This window comes from Acomys russatus, chromosome 5 (assembly GCF_903995435.1).
Source record: "Acomys russatus chromosome 5, mAcoRus1.1, whole genome shotgun sequence".
In the NCBI taxonomy this organism is placed as follows: domain Eukaryota; kingdom Metazoa; phylum Chordata; class Mammalia; order Rodentia; family Muridae; genus Acomys; species Acomys russatus.
Window position 1 is genome coordinate 57,389,012 of NC_067141.1, and position 19,416 is coordinate 57,408,427.

The window sequence follows — 19,416 nt, forward strand, 5'->3', positions numbered from 1 at the left end:
ACTTCCTGGAAAGCTCACTGGTGCACCCTGTTTAAAAAAAAAAAAATCCGACTTCCAACACATTTACAAGGCCAGCAAATGATTGCTCAGTATAAAAATATTTTTCCTTACAAGAACTTTCTATGGGTTCCTTTTGTGAACTTTTTTAGTGTTTGTAATATGATCGAGTTAATAAATTTTTATTTATAACTGTTCCTACTTATAGAGCTGCACATTGTGGTTGCTGAAACAAACCTTGGAGCTGATTCAGGGCTGGGAGGATTTCCCTGTAAAGGCTCATTGGCTACCCTTGGTCCCCACCTTGGGCTCATAAAGCCTTGAGATCATTTGTTCATTAATATCAAGACTGCTTAAGGGATTTCCAAGGAGCAATTAAAAGTGACTTTCCCCCCTCGTGTGTTAAAAAAAAAAATGGGCTGGGGACATGGCTCAATAGTACAGTGCTTGCCTATCAAGGGTGTGGCCCTAGGTTAAATCCCCAGTATATTAAAACAAAAGTACTGCAGACCACTTGACCACGTTAGTAGAAGGAGTACCATAGAATCAAAGAGGGGAGGATGGACCCTGATGCTGGCGGAGGAGGTCGGAGGAGGTCAAGAGTGGATGCTCTATCACTCTACCCATCAGAGGTCTTCGAAACACCTGCTGTGGCTCTGCAATGTTTTTGGTGCTAGGAATCCAGTGGTAAAGCAGACAGGCCTGGTTCTGTTCTCAGGGAGCTTACCGTTTCATGGGGGCCAGGGGACCACAGATGCTAAGCAGAAGTCAATGACTACTGTAGCACCCGAGGGTGACTGAGCACCATGGACACAGAAGGACAGGGTGCTGTGGGGTGATGGTTATTTATATGGGGTAGGGGTGAGTTCAGGAACAACGGAGAAGCAGTAGTTGAGTCGAAAGGCAAAAGGTAAGAAAGAAGCAGTCGCCAGGCAGTGGTGGTGCACGCCTTTCATCCCAGTACTCCGGAGGCAGAGGCAGGCGGATCGCTGTGAGTTCAAGGCCAGCCTGGTCTACAAAGCAAGTCCAGGACAGCCAAGGCTACATAGAGAAACCCTGTCTTGAAAAACTAAAAAAATAAAAAAGAAAGAAGCAGTCATGTGGATCCAGACGAAGGACCTTTGCAGGAAGAGAGAGGCTGGTGAGCTGTGTGGTCCAGGAGCTGCAAACTGCTGACTGAGCCGTCTTTGTATTCGATGCTAGGAGAGAGGGGTGCCCCCCTGGAGCCCATCAATGGATGCCAATGACGCTCCAGGGCTCGATCAGGGAGGGCCTGGCAGGCCAGCACAAGAAGTTCACTCAGTGTTCAGTGGACAAGACTGGAGGTTTGCACGGGAGACCTGAGAATGAGGACTTTTACTCTGGCTCCTCTGTAAGGCACAGACTTGAAGAAGCAAGAATAAAAATGGAGAGCAAGTGTGTAGTTGCTTGATGGAGAAAAGTTGATGGGGCTTGAAGATGCCTGGCATAGTGAAGGATGCTGTGAAAATAACCGTGGGCTGTGCTTGGGAAAATGAGACAGTTTTACATAAATAGGATGCCTCCTGGACTTTCGGCCTGGCACTGGTTAGACAGCAAGGCAGTGACAAGACTAAAGAAAACAGAAAAGCAAAATGGGGGTTCTTTTATTTTTAATTTTAATTTTTTAGCCCTGGGTAATTTTTATTTATTTTTATTTTTTAAATTAATTTATTCAGATTACAACTGAATTGTTCTCTCATCACTCGTATCCTTCCGTTTCCCCCCCCCCCCCCCCCATCCCCACCCTAATGGGGCTTCTTTTAGAGCATGTGCTTGGAATCCCAGTGAGGCAGCTAGATGAAGCAACAGGGAACTGGGCCTGATGACGCAGTGTGGTTGGGAAATAGAGGTGGTGTTTTAGGTGTCTGGGAGAAGATGAAGAAAGGAAAGAAACCAGAGTCAAACCCTGAGCCTCAGGACATGTCATCACATAGGCCTAAGGTAAAATTTATGGCGACCATGACATCAAGGACAAAATAACAAGGTGCCCTTGTTCCTATTTGGTTAATAGATTTGATAAGCTGGTGCTCTGTTTTGAAGGGATTTGTGACTACCTTATGGTTGTAGTGTTAAATTGAAGCCAAGGAGCCTGACTCTGTCAGCTTGTTCTACAAGCATGAAAAGATGTTTTCTCATGAATTCCTCTTCTCCGATGATGGACTATGATGTGGAAGTGAAGGACGAATAAACCGTTTCCTCCCAACTTGCCTTTTGGTCATGGTGTTTTGTCACAGCACTAGAATCCCTAAGATATGCCCCATGGTCCTTAGAAATGTCAGCCACCCACCTCTAATACACTTCCCAGATGTCCTCCTGTCTAAACAGTTTTCACAGCTCCTTCACATGCTCACAGACATTGTACTGACTCTCACTCTATCCTGTCAGGCAGGGATTGGTCACTTCCCCAAGTTTAATGAGAGAAGCCACAAAACCAACCCCAAATCTCGCAGCTCTGAACTGAATTAGACTTAACACCAAGATGCTCTGGTACCATGACCTTGCTGAGAAACAGGCTCCCAGGAAACCTCCGAGGTAAATGCTACCCTATCGATGACAGGTGCTACTGATGGTGGCGGTCCTGGCTACTTCTTCTGTCACCTTGATACTCCCTGCACACTCTCACAAGGGGGTGCTGGCTTCCAGGGCCCAACCCCTAAACTACCCCAAGGGAAAACCAAGGCAGTCTGCATGCGCTTCAACATTTTGTCTCTATCTGAAATACAAAGCAAATCATGCTAGAAGCCATGAAGAGCAGAGTAGCTTCCTAGCGTTCACTCTGATCTATGTTTCTTGGCCTCCCAACTCTATCCAGAGGTGAGCCTTCTGTCCTGATCACCTATGGGCCTTGGGTCCTGATGGCCTGGCCTCACTCACTTCCTCTTTGGGCTGTCAGTGCCTTGGTAGGCTGTTATTAAGGCCTTCCTGGATTAATGAGGAAACCCTTTCTCAGGAAGTTAGAGGCCAGTCTTTAATATGGAAATGAAGTCTTGGCATCTAAAAGAGCGGACCACAAAAAAAGTCTTCAACGCACAGGAAGATGGTGACTATATGTTTAATAAACCAAGTTTGGAATCCCAAGCCTCAAATGTCTCTCAGGGAACTTCAGTCAGATATACATTCGTGTGAACAGATTCAGTCATTCCCACGTATATTTTTAGGTCTAGTGATGATGGTTTAACGTCCACCTAGAGAAGGTAAGGAGAGGTGGGGAAACTAAACTTCTAAGATAAATAGAGATGAACACTGGATGAGCGTTAATCGGAAGTTTTCAAATGAAACTTTACATCCTTGGTGTCACTACAAACTGTTTCTTGAGGGGCTGCTTTGACAGTAACCTGAAACACAGAAAATAAAACCATTAGCGGCAGCAGAGGGCTGCACTAGTGTTAATGTGGATAAATGAATGGCTGGGCAGCCTTAGAGCCTGTGGCCACTCATATGATCCTGTGTGGCTTTACTTCACAGATTCTATCTCAGTTGATGCTGGAGTCCTTTTAATTCTCCAGGGAGCAGCAGTGCGGAGGGCACAGGGCCTGCTGCATAAATCAGTTTCCATTTATTCCTACCTCTGCATCCCCAGCTGCCTCAGAGCCCATCCTCCTGTCTTGGGACATGAGGGCCACACCAGCCTGACCTCAGCCTCACTGTTAACAGCGCCATAGTCTTCATGGTGTCCCTGCCCTGTGGCACCACAATGCACCCCAAGCGACTTCAGAGTGACACAAGTCTGAGTTTGCATTTAACTTAGCTATCTATTGGATGTTTTAGGCAATGCACTTTTTTTTCTTAGCCTCCAATTTTCTCATTGGTAGAACATGTATAGTTAAAGTTACGACTTAATAAAGTATGTCTAAGGGTTAACTGAGGTGACTTACGTGAGAGGTTCAATGTGATGCAATCCTTTCAGCTCCCCCATCCCCAACCCTGATACCCCAGGGCGGCACTTTCATGTATGCATGTATTAGTTCACATTACTAGTATGTTGGATCATTGAGTTGCCCCCCAAATGTTCTTTTTTTCTGTACTTCAGCATACCAGTTTGTTTGTTTGTTTTTACTTTTTTTTTTTGACTTTTTTTAAAATTAATTTATTCTTGTTACATCTGAATGGTTATCCCATCCCTTGTATCCTCCCATTCTTCCCTCCCTCCCATTTTCCCCTTATTCCCTTCCCCTATGACTGTTCCTGAGGGGGACCTCCTCCCCCTGTATATGCTCATAGGGTATCAAGTCTATTCTTGGTAACCTGCTGTCCTCTGAGTGCCACCAGGTCTCTCTCTCTCTCTTTTTTTTTTTAATTTTGAAGCCCAGTTGCCCATAGAAATAAGTGCATGTCAAAGACAGCCCATTTTCCCCAACCATGCTTCTGAGATTTAAATTAGGATCAGTTAAGGGCAATAGCTATTAAATTATCCCACTATTATCCCAGGGGTTCTCCCTAAGAAACTCAAGTGGAGACCCAGTGAGTTAATTGAGTGATTTTTTTTGGGGGGGTAAAGAATAAAGAATATTGTAGACACCTGTCTTTTCAGGACTCGCTACACTGACGCCTCTGTTTTCGGTTTTACATAAAATGGCTATATATCCTATCCATTTCTTTACTAGGGACACTTCATCCCCACCAAACTCTAATTCCCGCAGAATGGTCTGTCAAGGTGTAGCACTGAGAGTAAAATACCAGAAGAGAGTGGCCCTGCAGCTTTGGTTATTCAAAGTGCCAGGGTTTGGGGGGAAAGTGCCAGGGTTTTGTCCCTTCTCCGTGTGGCTGATGAAAAGCCCTGGGAAAGATTTAATCAAGAAGGGCCGAGACTTGGCCCAAAAGAGGCTCCTCAGACAACCCGCTTACACAGACGCAGCGGACTCTCTTTTGGCCCTGCCAAGCGCCGCAGGAAGAGCTGCTTACCACTGTGCTCGATCCACCTGTACTGCCTTTCTAGGCACAGCTCCTCCTGCCGCTGCCTCACCAGCCTCCGTGTCTCCGGGGTCAGGCCGTTGGGGTCACGAGAAAACACGAAGGAGTAGCTGTCTGCGCAGGTGCCGTCCAGATTCTGCAGGCGGCAGGAGTATTGCAGAGCGAAGGTGTCGTAGTCGGTATCGATGATCCAATGGTCATCCACTGTAAGTCAGAGAGCCACAGTGGCCCCAGGGGCCTGACCAACTTGCTACCACTGACTCCGTGGAACTGGCTGTCTTTCTTTAACCAGCCCGGGGCGGGGGTGGGGGGGTTGGAGGGGTGGGGTGGGGGGGGGGGGTGGGGTGGGGTGGGCGCTGCAGAGATTCCTGATAACTGTACAGAAAGGAGTCCTGGCACGGAAGGCACCTCATTCATGTCATGACTCCTTGAAAACAGGCGGCACACTTTCTAAAGGACCACTGAGGATGTACTGCCATCTTTTCACGACCTACCTTTCAACAACACGTGTCTTTATCTTATGTCTGGTTGCCCCCAACTTCTGTCATCCCCCAACTCCAGGTCATGATATTATTAATGCTCTGCAGAATCTACTTCCTGCCCATCTCACTTAAGCCCGCTGATCCCCTATTTTGGTGAGCTAGAGGATGCCAATCTGATGATAATAGTTTTTCTGATGCTATCCTTATTCATGCTTGGGACTCCCATTCACTTCTCCAGGTTGACAAGTGGGATGCCTTGGGGGCAAAAGATGTTCTCTGTCCAGCTTCTATACTCCTTAGAATTTGTATGTGGGGGAGTGAAGCTGAGGAGAGGGCTCAGTGGGTAATTGTGCTTGCTCTGCAAGCATAAGGACTTGAGTTCAAATTTCCAGCACCCATGTAAAAGGCCAGGATGGCGGAATGGGCCTGAAACCTAGCCCTGGAGGCAGGCACAGGTAGACCCTGAGAGGTCACTGGTAAGTCAGCCTAACTGAAACAGCAAGGTTTTGGTCAGTGAAAGACAGTATCAAAGGAATAAGACTGTCAGCGAGTGTTCCGAAAGCCAACACCTTGCTCTGCGAGCCACATGCACAGGCTGGTTCATGTACCCTCACACTCATGTGTATACAATGCATGTGTGTGTGTGCACACACGGGGAGCAGGGAGAAATTGTTCTCCTCAAGACTTCCTTGGCAGAGCAGAGCCCTTGAACAATGCAGATCATATGCATTCCTCAAGGCTAGGGTGTACATTGTGTGGAGGCAACATAAAGCAAGTGATCAAAAAGATCAACAAAGCCAGGTTGAAGAGATGGCTCAGTGGCTAAGAGCACTGTCTGGTCTTCCACAAGACCCGGGTTCAATGCTTAACATGCACATGGCAGCTTACATCTGTCTATAGTTCTGGTTCCAGAGCATCCAACACCCTCACATATACATACATGTAGGAAAAATACCAATGAACATGAAATTAAAAAACAGTTTGGTGGTGGTGACACACACCTTTAATCACAGCCCTCAGGAGAGGCAGAGTCAGGTGGATCTTTGTGAGTTCAAGTCCAGCCTGGTCTACAGAGAGAGTTCCAGGACAGCCAGGGAAACACAGAGAAACCCTGTCTCAAAAAACAACCAATCAAATAATAATAATAATAATAATAATAATAATAATAATAATAGAAAAATAAAAAAATTAACAAAGACAGACAGAAAATAAATTAATAAGAATGCATATATATGTGTGAATGCTACATAGAAAGAACAGAAATGTGTTTATCAGAAACTCTATGTACAGATGAAAGTGATATATTTCATTTTAAACTTCTTTCTGACATATAACCAAGGTTGGGATCAGTTACTTCATAGACATTTACATACACACACACACACACACACACATATATATACATGGATATTTCTTGCATCGATTCCAAAGCGTCTACCATTACTACATATTACAGATGAGGAGAAAGAGGTGCATAACAGAAGGAATAATTTCTGTAGGAGCAGGGCACAGGGCAGGGCTAGTGTTCAGCAGGAGAACACAAATCACCAGAGTTTGCATACGTAACCTCTACTGGTGTCCCCAGACATTTGGTAAATTAGGGGTGGAGGGGACAAGGACAAACAGACTTTATTCCCTCTCACACCCAGGTCTTAAAGCAAGACACCATCTACCCATGTAAGGGTTCATGTTGGAGGAAGGCAGAGAGAGAGGCCTAGATACCCAGACATCACAGCACGTAAGGCCACTCGAGTCCACACTGTAAGTCATCATTGGGCGGGCCTCTCTATCAACACTTGAGATACCAGCCTAGGATCCAGCTTAGCCTAAACTCAGACCCACAGGAGCAATGCACGGGAGGGAATGTGCAGCCCTGCTCCTCAGCCCCTGTCCCCACCCGCCAAGAGGAGGGACGAGCCACTCCTCTACCTTCCAGGCTTTCAGAGGCCTGGCTTGAAAATGTCCCTGACCCACAACTCATCTGCTAGGCATGGAGCTGCCGAGTTGATGGACTGGGAATAGAAGCCGCGTGGCTGCTGCTGGGCTACCCCCTCACCACAGGCTCCACCCTCCCCCAGGCTCCTGAGCAGTCATGGGATCACCGTGCCATAAAGAGCATCCGGAAGCTGCCTCAGACACAAAGGCACCCATGCTTCAAGTAGTACCTCGACTCAGGGTCCAGAAGGTTATCAGGCCGGCATACCTGCAGCTTGACAATTTTACCTTCAAATTGTTGCCAGAATATAAAATGTGACATACGGGCTAACTTTCGATGCCTGGTTTTAGTGCCCTTGGCTACTGCTTTTGACTTAAAAGTCGGCCTGAGTTGGTTTGGTCTATCTCCAAGTTCTTTTCGGCAAAAATAGTTCAATCATGAAGAACCCTAACAGCCTCTGCCAGATACTTCCTCCTCTAACAGCCTCCACCAGATACTCCCTCCTCCAGATACTCCCTCCTCTAACAGAGCTGCCAGAATGAACCAGCCGTCCAACCTGCTCTCCTGCAGTCTGGTAGGGTTCCTCCAAGAAATAGACACCCCCACCCCAAGTCATCCCACAGTCAGCTAACACATGGTAGACTGTGAAGAGGATGCCTGAGGGTGGAAGTCCCTGACTCCCCCCTTCACCCCAAAATACGACGTTACACTATGGCTATGTCTACACTGAATCGATAGGTTGAGAGCTTAGAGCTGCCTGGTTTCAAATGCTTAACAGGGGGAACTGTCTTGGTGGCTGGCTTTCTTTAAACATCTGCCATTCACTGCCCTCACTGCTGTGGCCTTAGAAAATGTCCCCTTGGTTCCCTAGAGGAGCCAAGGCGTCCTCCAGGTGAGAAGCTCCCTATGAGTCTCAGGCTGAAGGATCCAACTAAAGCATCCAGGAGACAGATCCCAGCCTATTGCCAGCTAATCATGACAATGACCTCAGTACAGGGACGGCATCTGTGACCATGAGAGTTTGAATTAGCTAGCTCACTGACTCTCAAACTTCCCTGCGCAGAAGGAGCCAATTGAACATGGGCATACAAGGCTCCACCCCAAAGGGTTTCTGATTCAGTAAGTCTGATTTGGAACCAGAGATCTGTGCTTTGAAAAAAAAATACTGATTTAGCTGAAGTTGGCCAAAGTCAGTGACTTCGAGAAGCACCGATGTAGATGTTCAAGCCTGCAGTGTTCCTCACATTAACAGGGATGCCATGGCCAAGAGAGCGGCAACATTCATTTGGGACAAAAAAGAAAGACATCTTAGTTCATGTTTTTCTGGGAGGGCAAAACAAACTAATGATCATAGTTAATATTTAATAAGTCCCTATTATGCACCAAGCTAAGCACTTCCATGTGTTACTGTGAGTAGCTCTTCCAACGAGCTTATTAAATAGGAACTATCCCATAACTCAGTTTGCTATCAAGCAAAGCAAAGCAAACGTTAGAAAATCTAGTCTATTATATTCAACCAATATAGGCTGATACCAATGTCCTTCACTCTTGAGGTGCCTCCCGTGTGTTGGTAGAATGAGAAAGACGCCGGTACAGAGGGTGCCCAAGGGAGGGGGGGACAGCGGGCCAGAGCAGTCAGCTAGCACTGAAGGATGTGGCTCAGACTTAGAGCTCTTGCCTAACGTGGTTCTGGGGTCAGTTCCCAGGCCATTTACAGGGGTGGGGGGAAGAAGGGGAAAGTCAGAAAAATAGCAAAGAGTCAGTCCGTTGTTTCATCCAGCTGACAAACTCACGGTAAGCCATTGTGCGTTTAGGTCTCTAATCTACAGTAGGGACTAAGAATGCCAGGGTTTTCTTGGAGCTCCAGCACCAACTATAGAGGTTTATACATTTAATTTGCCTTCGATTATTTCCAACCAGCCTGCCTTATTATAAACACTCCATTTGATAAGATGGAGAATATGACAAGGAGTGAGAGAATTTTGGCCTCTCTGAAGTGGTCTTCTAAATCTTCTGTCCAAATTCACGCTTGATGTAAGGGCAAGGACAAGGAAGAGGGAAATGAGCACAAGGAATGAATATGGAGTTTGTGAAGCACTTCTCCAGAAAAGGCTATATGACAGTGGTGGGCAAGCACTTCAAATGAGTCTGTAGATAAGTCAGAAAATGGGGGTGAAGGTGGGGTAAATGTTCCTTTACACCATTTCCTTTACACGTGTCACTGGGTCCCAACAGTCAGCTGTGCGCGTGCCTCGGGACACTCATTTATTGCCTTAAATAATAAACTTGAAAGTGTCTGTGGGTTCTCCCACTCCACACCCAGTATATAAAGCTATGATTCCTTGACCTAAGAGGTAACTAAGAATGGATAATATCAAACACAGGATTTATGTCTCAGGCACTCTTTCGGGTGCTTTCCTGCATGCCCATACGTTCCCAGCTCCAGGGTGTGGGTACTGTGATTCTTTCTGCTTTGCCCATGTGGAAACTGAGGCACAGAAAAATTAAGTAACAACTCAGGGTCCTACAGGTTATAGTTTAGTTAGGATTTGAACTCTCAGGTAGTGTGTAAGTGGGAGGGGCGGGGCGGCGGGGGAGGGGCAGCGCGCATGCTCATAGGTGACTCCAAAGCCTTGGGTACGCTAGGCAAATGCTATACCACTGAGCCACAAATCCAGCCCTCAGGCTGCCTGAGTTTAATGCGGCACCCTTAACCATTACACTGCACAGCAGCTTCTTTTCAGAAAAACCAGACTAAGATGGAATTTATCCTAGGCGTTCCCTTTCCTCCTACGGCAGTGGTTCTCAGCCTTCTTAATGGTGTGAGCCCTTTAATACAATTCCTCATGTTGTGGTGATTGCCCAGTGATAAAATAATTTTCGTTGTTACTTCATAACTGTTTTTTTTCCCTACAGTCATGAATCACAATGCAAATATCTGTGTTTTCTGGTGCTCTTAGGCAACGCCCTGTGAAAAGGTCATCCGAACACCTGCAGGGGTCGCGACCCACAGACTGAGAATCACTGCCATAGGGTTAATTTTCCCTCTCTGAGATCTCACGATATTTTTCCCCACCCCAAATTATTTCTTAGTTATCAATAGCTTTCAGATTAATAGTGTAAGTGAAATGGGGTGAGGACCAAAGAACCTATAGATTGTGTGTTCTGAAGCCGACGTCCCTAAAGCTTTAGGGAATCTTGTCAGTAGTTCTCAAAACCCTGCCTTGCCTTGCCTTGGTATTTAAGGAAAGTATCCAGTATCCAGAACACTGCCTGGCTGGTAATCCACTGGAAGGCCCCTGGCTGTGAGCCAACTCTGTGCTCAATGGTACCTCGACCTCTGCTGATGTTCCAGACAGTTAGTTGCACTGTCTCAAGCATTCCACCCCAAAGAGACAGAGTACTCCACTCTGGTGATGTAGGAGGCAGTATGGAGCAGGTCACAGTGGGTGTCCAGGAAAATGGCTCCCGATAAGCCCCAAAGATCCTTCTGAACTTGGACCGGGTATTTTAAGCCGAGAATCCGGCCTCTTTAAACCCCCTCCCACCCCCTCTAAATTCAGACAGGGCTGAGGGTTCTGTCTCTTGTAGCCCTTCCCAATGGTGCCAGTGAATAGAAAAACAGTCATTTGACTTTCTATGCCCCACTACTCACTTCCTCGCTGGAGAAAGGAGGCTACACCCCAGTACTTCATCTTGAACTTGGCAGGATCTTCAGTGTCTGTGAAGGTGCCCACCATGTCTGCGCACACTTCCCAGTTGCTGCAAAAGCCAAGAGAATCCTAAGCCAAGCCAGGAGAGGGTTTCTATCCCATCCAAGGTGTTGCTTTCCCTTCCCAGTGAGGGTTAGGCTCCCAGCCAGGCAAAGACCTTGGACCGCTGCACACAGCCCACCAGAAGCCACTGACCTCAGAAGACGGACTCGGCCCTTGGCGGTGGCGCTCATATGACCCTTCTCGTCCACGGAAAACTCAGCGATGATGTTGTCTTGCAAAAAGAGACCTTCGGGGTCTTTTTTGGCAATGGCGTACCAGAGCCCAGAGAACTAAGAAAGAGAAGAGAGAGCTGGGGATTGGAGTTTGGGGTTCCCCCGCCGGCCCGCAGGGATCTGGGGACCCGGGTTGATACCTACACGCGCCTTGTCGAAGTTCTCCTTGACTCGGAAGCTGCTCACCCTGCAGTCGCGCTCGAGCTCGGCGCTACCGCCTCCCAGTGCCGCCAGCAGCACGAGCGCCCACACCCACTCCATCATCACTCAGGAGTCTGCCCTGCGGGACACGCGCAGGGTGAGCGCGGAGCCGGAGGACCGCACCGCCCGCCTTCCCGTCCCGTCCCACCCCGCCCCGCAGGTCCCCGGGGGTGCTCGCGGCTGCTCACCAGCAGGAGCCCCGTGCAAGCCTGGACGCCGCGTTCGCGCGCGTGAAGCGAGGGAGGCGAGCGGCTGTCCGCGCTTTATAACTCTGGGGGGAGGGGGTCGCGCTTTCGTAACCACGCGGGGTGAAAGACCGCTGGGAGGTGCCGGGGGCGGGGGGGGGGGTGCGGCCGGGCTTGCATAACGCGCCCTGACTCACCGCCTGAACGCACGCGGGGCCCCTCAGTCAGCCTCCCTCCCACCCCCCATGTGGCCTCTGGCCCGAACTCCGCTCAGGGTGGTCTCGATGGAGCCAAACTCTCCAGTGCAGACGATCCACCAGGCCAAGAGCTGGCCCGGGTACCCAGCGGCAGCCAGCTGCGGTCTGGGGTAGCCTCCAGGTCCTGTTGCTCTGGCTGGAGGCCTACGTGGCCATGGTGTGGTGATGGTGGCCTCACTGAGCAAGAAGAGACCTATGATGCAGTTCTGGAACTTTAGTGTCCAGGGCTTGGCTTTCCCAAGTGGCCCCTGCTTCTCCTGAGGACCTGTTGTGCGTAGCTTTTTTGGCATATTTTGGCTGGGAATTTTTTTCCCCTTAGAAAAAAGGGCATATTTTACTCTTTGAGGAGTTGTGGTGCTGTTTGCGTCAATATTTGTTCTTTAGTTTCATCATCTTTAGAAGAACTAAAACGCTCCCTGTTAAATATTCTCTAGAAACGCAACCTGGTCAGGACAGGAAATATTTTTCGAAGCGCTGGTGGCCGAGTGGTTGGTTGTCCACTTGTGTTACCACACTTCTCTGAAACCACACTGAAAAACATAACTGCAACTGTTTACTGGGCGTTTTTATTCCTAAACCATATTGGGATTGCATTTATTTCCAAAACGGTGAGGAAAACGGGCCAGGAGTAGACAAAAGGCGAGAGAAAGAACTCCATAACCTTATTGGTCAGTAGCCAAAAGGCTGTTGACTGGCTGATTTTTTTTTTTTTTTTGCTTGTGCATAACACAATTTACTGCATTTCCGTCTGCATCTGGAGCTTGCAATCCATGTAGGCAGTCCAAAAGAAGATTTTTGACCCAATGAGATTTAGTGATTTTTGCCAAGAAAGTATTTATGTCTCCTCTGCCCAGAGTCTGAGCATCGGAGAGGAGATTGACCATTTTGCCATAGGTGGACTTGAAATAAGAGATAGAGAAAGGAGAGGAGACACACCACACAAAAAAATTGGTTGGTGTTTCCTGCAACAGTTAGCCGCACTTGGCTACCTTGCAAAGACATCTGTGGCTTCCTTCGGCTTCCTGTGACCGTTTGGACACCCACTTGCCTGGCTCTCAGCTTTATGTTCCCACTCCTGCACCACTGTGTTCCCTGCAGTCTCCATGGCACCAGGGTCTATGTGTTTAACCCTAGAGGACCCCAGAGTTAGGGACCACTGCTTCTGGCCAGCAGCCTGACTGGAAAATTTTACCTTTGTTGTTGCTGGTTTGTCAAGACAGGGTTTCTTTGTGTAGCCTTGGCTGCCTTGGAACTGGATCTGTTGACCAGGCTGCCTTCAGACTCAGAGATCTGTCTGCCTCTGCCTCTCAAGAGCTGGAATTAAAGGCTTGCTCTTTTAATAAAAAAACATGGTCTAGCTGGCAACTGGGAAACTGGACTGGGCTAGTTTTACCAAAGGATGTACATACTTGCCCCTCTGTTTCAACAGAAGCTTGATTCCAGTGCCCCATGCCCCTCCAAAATCCGAGGATGTCCAGGTTCTTTGCATAAAATGATGCATTTGAATATAATCTACATATATTTCAGTCTTATCTGTGATTATAATGCATAACAAAATGTAAATGTTATGCAAATAACTTTTGTACTGTATTGTTTAGGGAATGACAAAAAACTGAAAAACTACATGCTCAGTATAGACACAAGTATGGCATATTGCTGTGCAAATAGTTATTAGCTGTATTGTTTAGAGAGTAATAATAAAAACTCAGCAGAGATATGGACATTAGTGCCTAACACATAGTTCAAAAACAAGCCAAAGTTGTCCAATACTCAGATAAACAGACTGGGGAGAGGCTGAGGGTCTGCACGATGGCAGGAGGTCACAACAGGATGTGCAACACATCGCTGTGTCCCCAGAGGTTCAGCAGAGTGATTGTTGTGCTGCAAATTCCAGTTGCTTCTGTTGTTTAGATCTTTATGTGCTTTTCCCCTTGGCTTACAGTTGGCTGAGCCTACAGATTAAGATGTCTAACTGTGATCCCGGCCAGCTGGAATATGATGTGCTCTGGAGGGTGTGGCAGAACTGTGTGTTTGATGATGTGTGTGATCTACATCTCTGCACCCAGGAAAGGACTTCTGGGTACCTCCCCGACACCTGCCCAGCACTGTATTCCCTCTTCACACTCCAGAGTAGAAATCTGACTGTTCCTGTATAACTTGGTTTTCTCCTCCTCCTCCTCCTCCTCTTCTTCTTCCTCCTCCTTCTTCTTTCTTCTTCTTCTTCTCCTCCTTCTTCCTTGGTTTGGTTTGTTTTTTGTTTATTCGAGACGGGGTTACTCTGTGAAGCCCTGGCTATCCTAGAACTAGCTCTATAGACCAGGCTGGCCTTGAACTCACCCTGCCTCTGACTCCCGAGTCCTGAGAGGCATGCTCCATCACCTCTGGGCCCAGTTCCTGCATAACTTGAGTGATGGCATGCTTCTGGCTAAATATTTCTGAAAGAAAAGTTCCGTCATACCTCTAGTCAAGTGACTTTCCTGGAGCGCATCCTGCTGGCCCTGATGCTTGCTGTATAGCGAATAATTGTAGGGGATCTCAATCTGTCTTCTTTCAAAAATATTATTCACTTATACCTTAGCTGTTTAGAAAGCAGAGCACTTAATCCTCTTCTCTTCCTTGCCTCTTCCCTTTCTCCCACACCACTGTTGGGGGATGGTCTGTTGTATTTTGATGCTAACTACTGTTTGCTGTCTCTGACCCACCTTTTGCTTAATAAAAAGCCATCCCACCTGGGCAGGGCAGAGGAGACAGGTGGGGCTAGGAGAGGAAGGAATTCTGGAAAGAAGAAGGCCTGTCAATAAATGAATAAATAAATAAATAAATAAATAAGAGACCTGAGGGAAAGAGAGAAAGACCGCTATGGGTTAGCTGGAGGAGAAGCACATGGCTGGCATGGATGGAGAATCCAGCCCAGATAAAAAAACATGAACAAGTATATGAGATTATAGATGGGAGGTCGCTTGATAGAAGTTATTAAAAACAGATGACATGAGATTGAGACAGGGATCCCACGCCTGAGGCTCTAGTATGGAAGGTAGTTTAGAGGATTGATTTCTGCCCTGCCCCCAAGTTAACTAAGGGTATTTTAAAATATAACAGGTGTCTGTGTCTTAATTGATCTGTAGCCGGGCCTACTGGTAACACAGATAATTTTAAAAACAGTACACCACCTTTCCCTCTTTCTCCTCTCTTGCCTTCCCTCCCCCTCCCTCCTCCTTTTTTTCACTCAGACCTTGATGTTTTAGATCCCAGCAAAGAAAAACAGTTTATTTTGGCATTCTCTCCTGGATTTCTTCATGCCTACAAATGTGTGGATTCAGGTTAACTGACGTTTTAGACATCATAAATAACTTTTCAGACGCACACACAGACACCCAAAGGGAAAATATTCTTAGTGTTTACTCCTATATGATAGGATTTGATACAGTTGAGATTTAATTTCTTTGTACCTCCTCTATTTTTCAATTTCTCTATAGGTAAAATGTCAAGCATAAAGCAAAACAAAAAACTTCATTTGCCAACATTCCCCAGCTCTTTTTATAAGTAAAGCTGTGTTTTGAGTTTGCATACAATGCATATAAAGTTCATTTCTTTGCCATTCCTCACTGTAAGGCTGATGGCTGCTATGGCCTTTCCTCCATGAGACACACCATTTGCACATGATAGATACTGAGTTATCCTTTTCACTTCATTAAAAAGTATATTTTTAAAGACCAACCAGAAACCAGGCATGATGACACACACCTTTAATCCCAGCATTCAAGACATAGAAACAGGCATATCTTTGGGGGCTCAAATCTAGCCTGGTCTAAATAGTGAGTTCCAAGTTATCCAGAGCTACATGGTAAAACCCTATCTCAAAAAAACAAAAACAAAAACAAAACAAACAAACAAACAAAAAAACCCACCTCTGATATGCTGAAAGATCATCTATAAGAGCTATTAATATTAATATTAATATTAACACTAACCTCGAAGAGCAAGTCACCTCCTAAAAAATGCTAGAAGAGGTTTTGCCGTAATTGAAAGAACTAATGCAAGATATTTACATCTTTGCCATCAAACAAATTAGCCATCTTTGACCACTCCATTTTGTATGAAGTGACATTGACTTCCTCAGACTGTCAAAGAGGCCTAGAATAATGAAAAACAAGAAAATTGGGGGCAGCCTTTAAAAGATACCAAGACCTGGGCACCATGGCGAATGCCTGCAATCTCAGCATTCATGGAGGCAGAGTTCAAGGCCAGCCTGGTCTACAAAGTGAGTCTCTAAAAGACAAAAACAAACAAACAAAAAAAACCCAAACCAAACCAAACAATAAGTAATGGTTGAAGAATGAAAATGTGAGCTAGCTAATGTTTCAGGGGTACAGAGGGCCAAACCGATAAGAACGGGAGATAGACAGTGGTCCAGTGGGGCCAGGATTCCCATAGCAGCAGTTCTGAGAGTCTTTGCCAGAGGCCAGGACCTGCCAGGAGGGATTCCATTCCTTGTTACTCCCTACCCGACAGCTGTTTGTGAGGATGTAATTGAGACAAAGAGGAGGCACCCAAGCAGCTAGACTGGCCCGTCCCCACATGGCACCCAACTTCAGCTATAAGCCCTCTAATAAAAGCCCCTAAATTACCAGTTCAGTGGAATCCTATTTCTGGCGACTCCTCAGTCTTGGATAGAAGTCTTGGAATTCTTTCCTTCTGTTTCTTTACTTTGCTACTTTGAGGCAACTTACCTGAGGCACATTCTCCTACTCCCTTGTATCATCTGCTATGGCCATGTTAACTGAACTCCTTGTATCATCTGCTATGGCCATGTTAACTGAACTCGGGAGTTTTTAATTCAATGAGAGAAATCTCATGTAATATTTTTTCGGTTTCACTGTTGCCATGTGATAAGGTGAATGCATTTCCTATACCAGACTAACAAGGGTGTTCCAGACCCCTGTGAGAGGTTCTTCTAAATTTCAGGCATTATTTTTTATATAATGTAATTACTTGGCTTTCAAGCTTGTCCTTTGACTCCAACATACTGAAGCCAACATAGTCAGCTTTTTCTTTTTGAGATTCCTCTTAAACTATTTTTTTTTTTTTTTTTTTTTGCAAAGAGTTTGTCTTAAAATAGGATGGATGGATTTTTTTCTTTTAGATTTGGAAAAAAAAGACAAGCTATAACACCTAAACAAGTCACGAGAGTTCCAATTAAGACGAGACATGTAAACAAGGAGACTTAAAGATCATATATTCCTGACGATTAAAAGTTATTAAAATATCTAGAGTCAAAGTTCAACCAAACCGTTATTTATACATTTATAGAGTTCTCTTAAGTTACTGATCTGTTCTTTGTACTGGCTAGTTTTTTGTCACTTTGACACAAACTATAGTCATCTGAGAGGAAGGGAACCACAAGAAAATGTCTCCTTAATATCTGGCTGTAGGTAAGCCTACTGAGAATTGTCTTAATTGGTGATTAATGGGGAAGGACCCAGCCCATTGTTGGGGGTGTCATCATTGGGCTGGTGGTCCTGGGTTCTATAGAAAGCAGGCTGAGCAAACCATGAGGGGCAAGCCAGTAAGCAGCATCCCTCCACGGCCTCTGCATCAGCTCCTGCCTCCAGGTTCCTGCCCTGCTTGAGATCCTGTACTGACTTCTCTCAATGATAGACTATGATGTGGAAATGCAAGGCCAGTAAACCCTTTCCTCCTCAAGTTGCTTTTGGTCATAGTGTTTCATCATAGCACTAGCAACCCTAACTAAGACAGCAGCATTTATAAGGAATGGCTTAAAGAACAAAATATGTGTCTAATTCTTATTAGCATTTATTTTAAAGTGTTTGGTTTTTACCTGAGCTTTATCTAAATGTTACACAAAAGTTAAAAGTGCCTGAAGCCAGAAAGGTGGCTCAGAAGTGCAGAACATGTTTTGCTTTTACAAACAACTCAGGTTTGATTCCTGTAATCCACATGGCAGCTCACAATGATCCATAACTCCAGCTCCAGGGAATTTGGCACCATCTTCTGACCTCTGCAGGTGTCAACCATTCATCAAGTGTGTGTGTGTGTGTGTGTGTGTGTGTGTGTGTATGCAAAACATTCATACATATAACATAAAGTAAATATTTTTAAATGCGGGAGGGGAAGTTAAAAGTACCAGACTGGTGCAACTGATTTTCTGCATGTTCAGTATCCATGATTGAGATCATATCAGTGTGGTTATAAGGACTAAAGAGCAAATATTTTGGTCTTTGCCTTCCAAGGTCAACTATGGCCAAGGATATTATGGGCCATCTGCAAAGGGTCCTGAAGCTGTCAAGTTCCCTGTCTGATGGTGATCAGAGCAAGAGACTAGACTTAACCAGTGCATATTTTGAAAAGAAGAGAGTCAACACAGGAGGAAATGTCCTTCATGCTTCTAAAGGAAATACTACAGTCAGAAAGAGCCTGACTCTTGCCCAACAAGGGATACAACTGGTAAGAAAGAAAGAGGCAGGGGTCAGGGGAGAGGAAGGAAGGAAGGAAGGAGAAAGAAATTAAGAAAAAAGAGGAAAGAAGAAAGGGGAAGGGAGAAGGAAAAAAGAAGAACGAAAGGAAGGAGCAAGACATTAAAAAGAGAGAGGAAAAGGGAGGAAGAAAGACAGAAAGGAAGAAAGAGAAAGAAGTTAAGGAAGGGACACACACACACACACACACACACACACACACACACACACGGGGCGGGGGTGGGGGAGAAAGAGAGAGAGAGAGAGGAGAGGAGAAGAGTGATTAATTAAAGGAGACAGGGTTTCTCTGAAGCTTATGTAAGCCTTGAGGACCCGACCCTCTATTGGCTTTAACAATAAAAGGATTAGTTTTGGCCACCTACATGGTCTTAACACCCATCAGGAAAGAATAACCAAAGATTAAAAAGGATGATTTTTTAACAGTCTCAAGAACCACACTGACATCAGGCTTAAGCTAACCATGTGAGATGTTATTTGGATGGCCATTTCTCAATTTCTCAATGAGGAAAATGCTGCCCAGATACATGGCATTTGACCTTGGCTCAATTTCATTATTGCTTCACCTATGGGAGAACTTGTTTCTCTGCTGAGGTATTGGTTTTTGTTTTGTTTTGTTTGAGGCAAGGTTTTTCTGTGTAGCTTTGGCTGCCCTAGACTCGCTTTGTAGACCAGGCTGGCCTTGAACTCACAGCAATCGGCCTGCCTCTGCCTCCTGAGTGCTGGGGTTAAGGGCGTGCACCACCACGCCCAACTCTGATGAGGGCTTATAATGTTAAAGCTTTCTATTAATTAACTCATGCAGACTCCCAGTGGGATGGACTCATTTCCTCTGCTCAAGGGCTCTAATTTCACTCCGTCCTGATGCTCCCTCAATCATGACTCTGGGTTCTGGCCCAGGACTTCCTTCCAGTTACACTTGACTGTTGTGTAGATGAAAGTACCGA

At 46.0% G+C, this 19,416-nt stretch overlaps 1 protein-coding gene across 2 annotated transcripts; it reads right to left on the reverse strand.

The window, feature by feature from the left end:
• Positions 1-3,054: 3,054 nt before the first annotated feature.
• Rbp4 (retinol binding protein 4) lies at positions 3,055-11,789 on the reverse strand. 2 transcript variants are annotated; one of them, XM_051146411.1, is made up of 6 exons: positions 11,725-11,789; positions 11,480-11,615; positions 11,256-11,392; positions 11,003-11,109; positions 4,921-5,133; positions 3,055-3,353 (listed from the first exon to the last, which is right to left on the reverse strand). In XM_051146411.1, the coding sequence occupies exons 2-6, from the start codon at positions 11,597-11,599 to the stop codon at positions 3,316-3,318; spliced, it is 615 nt and encodes a 204-aa protein (XP_051002368.1). In that variant the 5' UTR covers positions 11,600-11,615; positions 11,725-11,789; the 3' UTR covers positions 3,055-3,315. The 2 variants fall into 2 exon arrangements, with proteins under 2 accessions (XP_051002368.1, XP_051002366.1); XM_051146409.1 differs by lacking the exon at positions 11,725-11,789 and having other exon boundaries at positions 11,480-11,650.
• Positions 11,790-19,416: the final 7,627 nt, after the last annotated feature.